The following is a 12000-nucleotide window of genomic DNA, read 5'->3' as shown; positions in this document are numbered from 1 at the left end:
CTGGCTGGCTGCTTGCTAACTGAACACAGCCCAGGTTTTGTGATTACTGACTTGAGCCTTCTCATAAAAACATTCATTGGTCAGCTTAAATGTGTGTTTCCTTATTAAACAACTTTTATTTTTCCCACTGTGCCCAATTAATACAAAGATGAGTAAAAACCTTATTTTTTCCATGAACAATTTATTGATCATTTTAATATCAATAAATTGTCTCAAAAATTAATTCCTGGCCTCTGCTTTTGCTCCTCAGGCCTGTCAAAACTAAGCAAGGAATAGTCAGCGAGAGACACACGGGAGTCAGCGAGAGACACACGGGAGTCAGCGAGAGACACACGGGAGTCAGCGAGAGACACACGGGAGTCAGCGAGAGACACACGGGAGTCAGCGAGAGACACACGGGAGTCAGCGAGAGACACACGGGAGTCAGCGAGAGACACACGGGAGTCAGCGAGAGACACACGGGAGTCAGCGAGAGACACACGGGAGTCAGGGAGAGACACACGGGAGTCAGGGAGAGACACACGGGAATCAGGGAGAGACACACGGGAATCAGGGAGAGACACACGGGAATCAAGGAGAGACACACGGGAATCAGGGAGAGAAACACGGGAGTTTCGGAAAGACACACGGGAGTCAGGGAAATTGTGTGAGAGGAACATTTGTGTTAAACATACAATTTCTGGTGTGGCAAGAAACTTGGTAGGACAGATTTCTGATGCAACAATGAAGACCACAAAGGTTAGCGGTCCCATGCCTTAACTTAAAAAACAAGCTCAAATGAGCGAAGATCCTCGTACTCTTAATGATGACGTCATAAAATTGAATATGACGACATTGTGATGTTTCAGGTTTGCAATAAATTATCTGTGCTAATGCTCGGCTTGATTCCCGCAAACAAAATTCAAACAGCTTGCCGAGTTTCGGAGATAATGGTGTAGGCGATTTCCATTAGTGGCAATATTATGACCTCAACTTTTTTTTGAGGAAGAATTTCCAAAATCGGAGATGGTTACTGTCTGCACGTGGGCTTTCTGCATATACATGGCAAGTTTCACGAATATCCGATGAAAACTCTGGGTTGTGAAACAAAAAATGTCAAAAAATAGGAATGACGTCATAAAAATTGATATGGTCATAGTGATGTATCATATGTGCGGTAATTCATCTCTGCTAATGCCCTGTTCGATTCCTGCAAACAGAATTTAAAAAGCTTGCCTAGTTTCGGAGATAATTTTTTAGGCGATTTCCATTAGCAGAGATATTTTGACGTCATAATATTTTTTCTAGGAGGAATTTTCAAAATCGGAGATGGTTACTGTCTGCACAGGGTATTTTTACATATATATGCCAAGTTTCAGGAAGTTTCGATGAAAACTGTAGGCTGTGAAACAAACGAGTTTCGGAGATAATGGTATAGGCGATTTCCATTAGTGGCGATATTATGATAACTTTTTTTCTCGGAAGAATTTCCAAAATCGGAGATGGTTACTGCATGTGAGTGGGCTTTCTGCATATACATGGCAAGTTTCACGAAGATCCAATGAAAACTCTGGGTTGGGAAACAAAAAATCTCAAAAAATAGGAATGACGTCATAAAAATTGATATGGTCATAGTGATGTATCATATGTGCGGTAATTCATCTCTGCGAATGCCCTGTGCGATTCCTGCAAACAGAATTTAAAAAGCTTGCCTAGTTTCGGAGATAATTTTTAAGGCAATTTCCATTAGCGGAGATATTTTGACGTCATAATATTTTTTCTAGGAGGAATTTTCAAAATCGGAGATGGTGACTGTCTGTGCAGGGTATTTTTACATATATATGCCATGTTTCAGGAAGTTTCGATGAAAACTGTAGGCTGTGAAACAAACTAGTTTCGGAGATAATGGTATCGGCGATTTCCATTAGTGGCGATATTATGACGTTAACTTTTTTTCTGGGAAGAATTTCCAAAATCGGAGATGGTTACTGCCTGCGCGTGGGCTTTCTGTATATACATGGCAAGTTTCATGAAGATCCGATGAAAACTCTGGGTTGGGAAACAAAAAATGTCAAAAAAATAGGAATGACGTCATAAAAATTGATATGGTCATAGTGATGTATCATATGTGTGGTAATTCATCTCTGCTAATGCCCTGTTCGATTCCTGCAAACAGAATTCAAAAAGCTTGCCTAGTTTCGGAGATAATTTTTTCGGCGATTTCTATTAGCGGAGATATGTTGACGTCATAATTTTGTTCTCGGAGGAATTTTCAAAATCGGAGATGGTTCCTGTCTGCGCGGGGTATTTTTTACATATATATTCCAAGTTTCAGGAAGTTTCAATGAAAACTGAAGGCTGTGAAACAAACTAGTTTCGGAGATAATGGCATAGGCGATTTCCATTCGAGGCGATATTATGACGTTAACTTTTTTTCTCGGAAGAATTTCCAAAATCGGTGATGGTTACTGCCTGTGCGTGGGCTTTCTGCATATACATGGCAAGTTTCACGAAGATCCGATGAAAACTCTGGGTTGGGAAACAAAAAATGTCAAATAATAGGAATGACATCATAAAAATTGATATGACATCATAGTGATGTATCATATGTGCGGTAATTCATCCCTGCTAATGCTCTGTTCGATTCCCGCAAACAGAATTGAAAAAGCTTGCCTAGTTTCGGAGATAATTTTTTTGGCGATTTCCATTAGTGGAGATATTTTGTCGTCATAATTTTTTTCTCGGAGGAATTTTCAAAATCGGAGATCGTTACTGTCTGCGCGGGGTATTTTTACATATATACGTCAAGTTTCAGGAAGTTTTGATGAAAACTGTAGGCTGTGAAACAAAAAAGTCCACAAGAACAACAACGTGAGTAAGACTTAGAGATCCTCCACGAGGATCTAAAAATTGTATCCAATTTTTGTAAAGCAATAGTTTTTAAAGTGATGGTAGGAGCTGAGGGGTGAGGGCCAGGGGGCTAGTGTTGGGTGGACACAGACTGGAGGGAATATATGGGTGGGGAGGGGGAAAGCAAATGGTGGCACCGTGTCAGGGCAAGTGGCGGCACCGTTTCGTTGGAGTGCAGGCAGGTCTTGCGCTCAGCTGCCTCAGCAAGCCTCCAGTCGTTCACCTTCAGTTGGAAGAGTTCATCAAACTTGAGACTGATATCTTCAATAGAAAGCTGTAGGGACTCCCAAAAGTGAGCCATATCCTGTGATGTTGCCCAAGCATCTGCAATGGGGTCCTATAGATGGGGCGGATGTTTAAGAGAGACAAACAGAGTTTCAGTTGGTTCAGAGAGATCAATGATTTACCCTTTCAACACCATGATTTTAACATTAGTTATATTATTTCACACGAGCTGAAACCCCGTCACAGACGGATTCCGTTCCATGAGCCCAATATGACAACCAGACCAGTGGCGGTTCTTGTAAGAGCCGGATCCCAGTCGATGTACTCCATGGCCTTACAGAATGAGGCCTAGAAAACGTCCTTGTACACGACATTTTTGGTGTACACTACTCTTTGTGAAGAAGTCCCCTGATTTGTGCACGTGGCTACTTTGACGTACAAACACCATCTCAAAACTTCTCAGGTCACAGTACCGAGAAAAACGTGACGCGACCGCTAGGAGGAGCACAAAATTGGTCCTTCAGTATTAATATATTGATACAATGTTTCTTGTTACATTTTTTTGTGTCAAATTCACATTCTGAGGTAGTCACAGCATGTGCAGAAGAGGGTTTTACATTGCAGATGCTATTTTCGAGGAGTGGAATTACACCTCTTAGCGGTGACGGTCTGTCACCGATAGACGTAATGACGTCAGCGAATGACCGATGATGTCATGACGTCCTTACGCCTCTCAGCGGTGACGTCACACGTCGCCATGTAAACGAATGTAAAACGAAAAGTGTTTATTCTTCTTTACTTCAGAGTTGAAGTTTGACTACTGCCCACTATGTGCGATGCACTCTTACAGGGACGAAGTTTCTTTCAGTCCAGGTCACAGTTCCTAGAAAAACGTGACGCGACCGCTAGGAGGAGCACAAAATTGGTCCTTCAGTATTAATATATATGTTTTATGATGGTCTCTTGAATCACAGGATCAACACATGTGCGGTAAACTGAATGGTACAATTAGTGGGGCAACTTAGCATAACAATTGTGCATTTTGTGAGGAAAGCACCAAATTTGGCACACTAGTAGCCTATCATATTATGAACAGATTTGGATATTGGGCCATCTCAAAATTTTTGATGGCAGTGGAAAATGGCTGCCACAGCCATCAGCGGCTGAATTTGAGATGGCCCAATATCCAAATCTGTTCATAATATGATAGGCTACTAGTATGCCAAATTTGGTGCTTTCCTCACAAAATGCACAATTGTTATGCTATATTTAGCTAAGTTGCCCCACTAAATATGAAGGTTAGAGGGCAGCAATGTCCGCAAGACCACAATCTCTACTCACCATGCACTGGTAGCAGATCTCATGGAACTGCTGGAATTTCTCTGTCATGAGCTCGTGCGCGCTGTTGACAGCCGTGGTGATTTTCAGAAGTACTGGCAGAAAAATGGAAACAGCACAATATTTATTACATACATTCTTAGTTATACTCATATGAGTCGACCTATAAAGGACAACTAATAGGATGTGCACAAACCAAAGGTGGACGGAGGTTATGTTTTCACCCTTGTCGATCTGTCTGTGAGCAGGATATCTCAAAAAGTTACGGACGGAGTCAGACGAAACTTAGTACACTGGTTTAGAGTGTGACAAGGACGAATTAATTCGATTTTGGTGAAGATCCAGATCTGGATCCAGATACGAAATTTTTTTTAATTTCCAAGTGCTTCTTCATTATTGAGAGATAGGGCCAAAATTATATATAACATGATATCTCAAGACGTTGTGGACGGGTTATGACAAAACTTGGTGGATAAGTTTGGGAGGTGACAAGAACAAGCTGATTCAATTTTGGTCAAGACATGGATGCAGATCCGGCCTATCAGTGGCACACAAAACGTAAACCGTTCAGCCTTGTGGAGGTACGCACTCTACCGAGTACCATTCTTGCTTTAATGTCTGTTGAGTTAACTACAACACAGTTTCACAACAAATAATGGATTTTACACACATTGTCTTTACTAATACATTCACTCCTTAGCACTCAAAATGTCCAAATAAATTTGCAGCCAAATCAGCAATTGATAGGCTAAACTCTTCCTTCACCCATAATTTTATGAATAGGAAACTTCCCATTAAATCAAGTTCATGTTTTCTGCAGACACCACGATAAACTGGTAACCGGCGCACAACAAAACGACTGGAACTTTGCACTCGGTGTGATAAAAGTTGATGCTTTACAGACCGCGATACATTACAGGCCATGGCACCTCACAGGCCGTGGCACCTCACAGGCCGTGGGGCCTCACAGGCCGTGGGGCCTCACAGGCCGTGGGGCCTCACAGGGCGTGGGGCCTCACAGGCCGTGGGGCCTCACAGGCCGTGGGGCCTCACAGGCCATGGCACTCTACAGGCAGTGGTACCGTCCAGGCCGTGGCACCTCAAGCTGTGGCACAGTATAGTGTCATCCCAGGCTCTGCTTGTGTTCTTTTTCCCCTTCAACTCTTAAACCTCTTCCTTCCCAAAAAGTATGAACCTCTCAAATTTGAGGAGTCCATTCCAACCATCGAGGTGTTGCCTTACAGGTTACTGCTGCTGCTCTGATCATTGCATATTTAACAGAAACCATCTTCTCACAGGATGTCACTGACTTTCTGTGTTTCCCCCTCGCTATTCTCTTTTCTGTTATGACAGGCCTGACCCATCCTTTTGGTAGGATTGGTGTAGCAAGAGTTCCATCCCCCATTGTTCCATTTTTTCACAAACTCATCCTACAACTCTGACTCACACGTTCCGCATACGCTGGCCATAAGTTGTAGGCACGTTACGCGATCGTTGACACACGTTACTTGTAAGTTACTCAAAAGTCGAAACATGGCGAGGTAATGTTTAGCGTACCCGAAACTTATTTATAACCTATGAGTAACGTGTTGTAGGCACATTACGCGATCGTTGACACACGTTACTTGTAAGGTACTCATAAGTCGAAACACGTCGAGTTAATGTTTAGCGTCAGTGTTCCAGACTCCCTGGGTTTTTTTTTTCGGCATGACGGTGATGTTGACACTTCGATTTCTATTGCGGTTATAATATAATATAATTAATAGGCTTCCGCTCAACGATTTAAATCATAACCGCACTAGAAATCGAAGTGTCGACATCACCGTCATGCCAAAGAAAAAAAAAACCATGGAATCTGGAACACTGACGCTAAACATTACCTTGATGTGTTTTGACTTATGAGTAACTTACAAGTAACGTGTGTCTACGTGTGTCAACGACTTAAATCATAACCACACGAGAAATCGAAGTGTCAACATCACCGTCATGCCGAAGAAAAAAACCCAAAAAACCATGGAGTCTGGAATACTGACGGGTTCCTCCTGTGTGAACCCCATTTTTATATACCAATTCCCCTAAACGCTACAAATACGCCATTATACGGTAGCTGTAAGTTAGTAACACGTTCAGTCAGTTCTGTCGTCATCCGGAAGACGTCAAATATATCTACATACGTCAATATACGTTGGAGATATGTTACACATAGGTTCAAAGCATGTTACTCAGAAGTTAGAAATAAGTTTTGGGTACGCTAAACATTACCTCGACGTGTTTCGACTTATGAGTAACTTACAAGTAACGTGTGTCGACGTGTGTCAACGATCGCATAACGTGCCTACAACTTATGGCCAGCGTATGCGGAACGTGTGAGTCATACGCTGGCATACGTCGAAAAATTTTCAGCATGCTTAAAATTTGTCGACGTACTCGGCGTACTACGACATATGCCAGCGTGCTTCAGCGTGCTCTTAACGTATGCAAAACTTACCCATAACGTATTCGACGTGTGCCAGCATATTCGGCAAATTTTTCATTCGTCAGCATACGCTGGCTAAAACGTCAAGGTGTGACAGCGGCTTGACACTTCGATGTCTAGTGCAGTTATAGTTTGAATCGTCGAGCCGCAGCCTTTTAATAGGCTATGCCACATGATCGTCGGCGATACGCTGCCGCGCTCTGCATAAGTTAGACTATCGTTGGGCATAGGTTGTGAACGCCGACAACATGCTAAGCATTCGTTGGTATAAGTTATCTATATGTTGTCGAAACGTTCTTTGTACATTACTAATACGTTATGCATACGTCCAACTCATTACGAATACGCCCAAAACTGCAAAAAACATCAATAGTTCAGCGTACGCCAGCGTTTTACATACATTTTGATACGTTGCCATACGCTGGCTAAAACGGTAAGGTGTGACAGCGGCTTAAAGCTCGGAGGATGTGGGGCTGGGGTGAACCTAGTGGGAGGGGATGCAGGGCTGGAGAGAAGCTGGAGGGACGTGGGGCTGGGGTGAATCTAGCGAGGGGTGTGCGGCTGCAAGGCAGGGGGGCTGGGATGATGCGAGGCATTGGCGAAGCCAGGAGGGGGAGGGGTGTGGGGGGAGCTGAGAGGGGGTGGGTCAAGGGGGATCTGAGAGGGGTCAGGATGAGGGAGGTGAGAGGGGTAAGTAGAGATGGAGTGGGAAGAGGGGGAACCAGATGGAGGGGGGGGGTTACCGACATGGAGGGATTTGACACCATGAAGTGAAGGGGAATTTATTGTCGTGTGCACACAATCTCTGCAAAATGGAGGTCTCAGGATTCCCAAACTGGATACGTGACGATAGACTTCATGGATGGGGAGGTGAAATGTTTTTTGTTCAAGGCACGGAGAAAAATGGGGCTGTGGGTCTACAATCGGAGGCTGGATGAGCGAAGCATTTTGGAGTGAAAAGGTTTTGCGAAATAAGCCTTGTGAAGAAGAAAAGAGATTTTGATGAAGAAGAAGAAAAGTGAATGGGTTGTTCCTGACAGTGTAGAGGAGAGTAAAGCATTTTAAAAGACATTTTTAGAAACGTTTTTTTAAAACTCTGATTAAGAGCTTTTAAAGTAACACACATTTTATTCAGTTTGGGGGTCTTAAAAAGGAGAAGGGATAGGGAATGAAAGAGTAACTATGCACAGCAGATTGAGTATTTTTTAAATATTGTTGTTGTCTTGGAGCGAAGAGGGGAAAAAGATTAAGCTGAGGGATCAGAAGTAACAATACCTGGGAAAAAGGCGTGAAAACAAAGCACGTGTGATCAAAAATGGAGGCAGAGGTAACTGACGTTTAAAATGGAGAGGGGAGGGAGAAGAAGAAGAAACGTTTTTTGTCATCTTAAAAAAAAAATTAACTTGTATAAAACAGAAGTTATAAGGAGGGGATTAAAGCGAGGGTGGTGAATTATGGGACAGATAATTGGAGACACGTCATGGGAATGGGAAACAGTTCGGGAAAAGCAACGAAAAAAAATGGCTTGTCCCAAAACTATCTGAGCCTGATGCAGAGGATCGAAATAAATAGAATGAGCAGGATAAAGTACACAGGAGTTCACGCTCAAAATGAGGAACAATCAACGCAAACAGAGAACACAAAGTATATGGCAGCACAGACGAATCCAGAACAATTACTGAGCTTTTTGGAAGCAGATCTGTCAGGAAGACCAAGATAAGTGACTATGACCAGTAACCAGAAACCATGTGATGTCCTTTCATGTAGAAAATGTTATGTTCTGATTTCTGATCCATTCTTTGTTGTCGCTCCTCCATGAGCCTGTATACTGTACAAAAGAAAAAATCTCTACAAGGCATTATTTTCTGTCCGCACCTCCTTCTCACACCACTATTCAAGTTTTCACATCATGCCTCCATCGACACGTGACTTCCACCGAAAAGGTAGAAACAATCATTCTAAAATTGGGCAAAATGGAATCAGCGTTCAGGTTCTGAAATTGTACTCCACTGAACCGGCAAGTCATTTGTTTATCCTCTCCAACATACCTTCCTCTATAGACTACACAGTTGGATCCAGCAAGCAAGGGAATGAGCTAACAGCAAAGAATAGGGGAAGGGAGGGAACACAGTTATGTGCAAGTAAGAGGGTTGGGTTATGTTTGGTTAATGGGGGTATAAAAGATTGTGGATAGTGATGGGGCATGAGATTAGTGATGCACCATTTTTCTTTGCAATTTGTGTAACATCATTGCATTTTCATTGGATTGGCAATGACAAAATTATCATTGGAAGACAAAGCAAAGTTACAATGAGTTGTCTTGCAAGTTAAAAGAACAATGAACACCTGTAGCTTAGTGTGGGCCAACATATAGTGATGAGAAAAAGTTTGTGAACCCTTTAGAATTTATTTCTGCATAAATTTCACTGAAAATGTGATCAGATCTTCATCTAAGTCCAAATAATAGACAAAGAGAACCTGATTAAACAAATAGCACACAAAAAAAAATCTACTTTTTCATTTATTTATTGAGCAAAATGATCCAACATTCAATTTCTTTGTCGGAAAAAAAAAAAAAGCTTGTCACTCCAATCATGGCAATTGTAAATTTGGGGTCAAAATTGACGTTCATTGTGCGATGCATATTCGAACAAATACAACAATGATGTTTTTTCACGTATTTTATTGAAATGTAGTATTAATCAATAATTATTGATTTGTTCGATAAAATATGTGAAAAAAACATTACACAAGTCATGAGAATGACACTCGGTAGAGCGTATACCTCCAAGGCTGAACACTTTACGTTTGCATTCCACTGATCGGTTGGATCTGCATCCAGAGATGAACAAAACTCAGCTCGTTCTTGTCAACCTCCCAACTAAAACACTACATTTCGTCCGAAGTCAATAACTTTTTGAGATATCATGCTTTACAGTACTACATTATTTATAGCCCTATCTCTCAATGGTGAAGAATCACTGAAAATTATAGGAGCCGGATCCGGATCTTCACCAAAATCCAATCAATTTGTTCTCGTCACACACTCAATCTGTCCACCAAATTTCGTCTGAATCCATGCTCAACGTTTTGAGATATCCTGCGCTCAAACAAACAAACAGACAGACAAACAAGGGTGAAAACATAACCTCTATCCACCTTCAATGACAAAGACAATAAATTATGAAGGAAAGCCACGTTATATACCATACTATTCATTATGAAACACAAATCATAATATATTGTATGTCTTTGGGAAGAAAATGATAATTGTTACACTAATGGAACCTTTATTGAAAAACTTTGTTGAAAATTAAAAAAAGAGAAGTAATTCCTTCACTTTAGAAGGCACTGTGTGATAATAACCACTGATAAATTTAGATACAAGCCGGTAGGCAATGAGGGATTCGCGAGGATCGAAGCGCTGGATACGATGCTTTTCATTCTGACCGATCCACCGACGAAGATTCATTGCCAAGACGTATTGGTTCACATACAATTGTTCCTCTGCCTGGCAAGATTTTTCCAATTGCGTATTTTGCCAACTGGCACTCATAAAAAGTGACGGTAAATAGATACCCTATTTTTGAAGGACTACCATTTGAAAAATAATTGGTTTGCTGGTTTGTGCTGTGGAGCCTCATGTTGCGCGCGCGCGCGCGCGCACGCACGCACGCACGCACGCACGCACGCACGCACGCACGCACACACACACACACACACACACACGGAAACCGGATAAACTCTCAATGCTCTTGTTTGACCACACCTCCTGAGCCACACAATATTTTAATAAGCCATGCCCACTTTCCTACGCCACTCCCACTTAAAATAATAAATAATTGGAGGTGGTGTGTGGGTCATGGAATCGTTTTCGGTAAATAAATAAATAATTGAAGGTGGTGTGTGGATAATGGAATCGTTTATGGAAAATAAATAAATAATTGGAGGCGGAGTGTGGGTCGTGGAATTGTTTACAGTAAATAAATAAATAATTGAAGGTGGTGTGTGGATCGTGGAATTGTTTACGGAAAATAAATAAATAATTGGAGGCAGAGTGTGGATCATGGAATTGTTTACGGTAAATAAATAAATAATTGGAGGCGGAGTGTGGGCCGTGGAATTGTTTACGGTAAATAAATAAATAATTAAAGGTGGTGTGTGGATCGTGGAATCGTTTACGGTAAATAAATAAATAATTGGAGGAAGTGTGTGGGTCGTGGAATCGTTTTCGGTAAATAAATAAATAATTAAAGGTGGTGTGTGGGTCGTGGAATCGTCTACGGTAAATAAATAAATAAGGTGGTGTGTGGGTGGGGAATTGTTTCCAGTAAATAAATAAATAAATAATTAAAGGTGGTGTGTGGGTGGGGAATTGTTTACGGTAAATAAATAAATAAGGTGTTGTGTGGGTGGGGAATCGTTTTCGGTAAATAAATAAATAATTGGGGGCGGTGTGTGGGTCGAGGAATTGTTTTCAGTAAATAAATAAATAATTGGAAGTGGTGTGTGGGTGGGGAATCGTTTTTGGTAAATAAATAAATAATTGGAGGTGGTGTGTGGATCGTGGAATCATTTTCGGTAAATAAATAAATAATTGGAGGTGGTGTGTGGGTGGGGAATCGTTTTCGGTAAATAAATCAATAATTGGAGGTGGTGTGTGGGTCGTGGAATCGCTTTCGGTAAATAAATAAATTATCGGTTTGCTGGTTTGCGCTGTGGAGCCTCGCGTTGCAGACTCTCTCTCTCTCTCACACACTCACACACACACACACACACACACACACACACACACACACACACACACACACACACACACACACACACACACACACACACACACACACACACACACAAACACGGAAAACCTGATAAGCTTCTCTCAATGCTCTTGTTTGACCACACCTCCTGAGCCACACAATATTTTTCATAAGCCACGCCCACTTTCATCAACCACGTCCACTTTCCCAAAGCTCCGCCTACTTTCCTAAGCCCCTCATAAAAAATTACGGTGAATAGACACCTGATTTTTGAAGGACTACCATTTGAAAAATACAACCTCAATCAAAAAT

At 41.8% G+C, this 12000-nt stretch overlaps 1 protein-coding gene across 2 annotated transcripts in view; it reads right to left on the bottom strand.

Annotated features, from left to right (window-relative positions):
* Positions 1–6: 6 nt before the first annotated feature.
* The window catches only part of LOC147035430 (disks large-associated protein 1-like), a 148189-nt gene continuing 136195 nt past the window's right edge, over positions 7–12000 (bottom strand). For both annotated transcript variants that reach the window (XM_085898177.1, XM_085898185.1), the window contains 2 exons: positions 4456–4547; positions 7–3226 (listed from right to left, as the gene is read on the bottom strand). In XM_085898177.1, the coding sequence (XP_085754303.1) occupies positions 2960–3226; positions 4456–4547 (359 nt within the window). In that variant the 3' untranslated portion in view covers positions 7–2959. The remainder of the gene's footprint in view (positions 3227–4455; positions 4548–12000) is intronic.

The sequence above is a fragment of the Eptatretus burgeri genome, chromosome 1 (genome assembly GCF_056783735.1).
Source record: "Eptatretus burgeri isolate ZD-2024b chromosome 1, Ebu_testis_v1, whole genome shotgun sequence".
Classification (NCBI taxonomy): Eukaryota; Metazoa; Chordata; class Myxini; order Myxiniformes; family Myxinidae; genus Eptatretus; species Eptatretus burgeri.
Note: the sequence above shows the minus strand (reverse complement) of the source record. Positions and strands in the feature narration are given on the sequence as shown.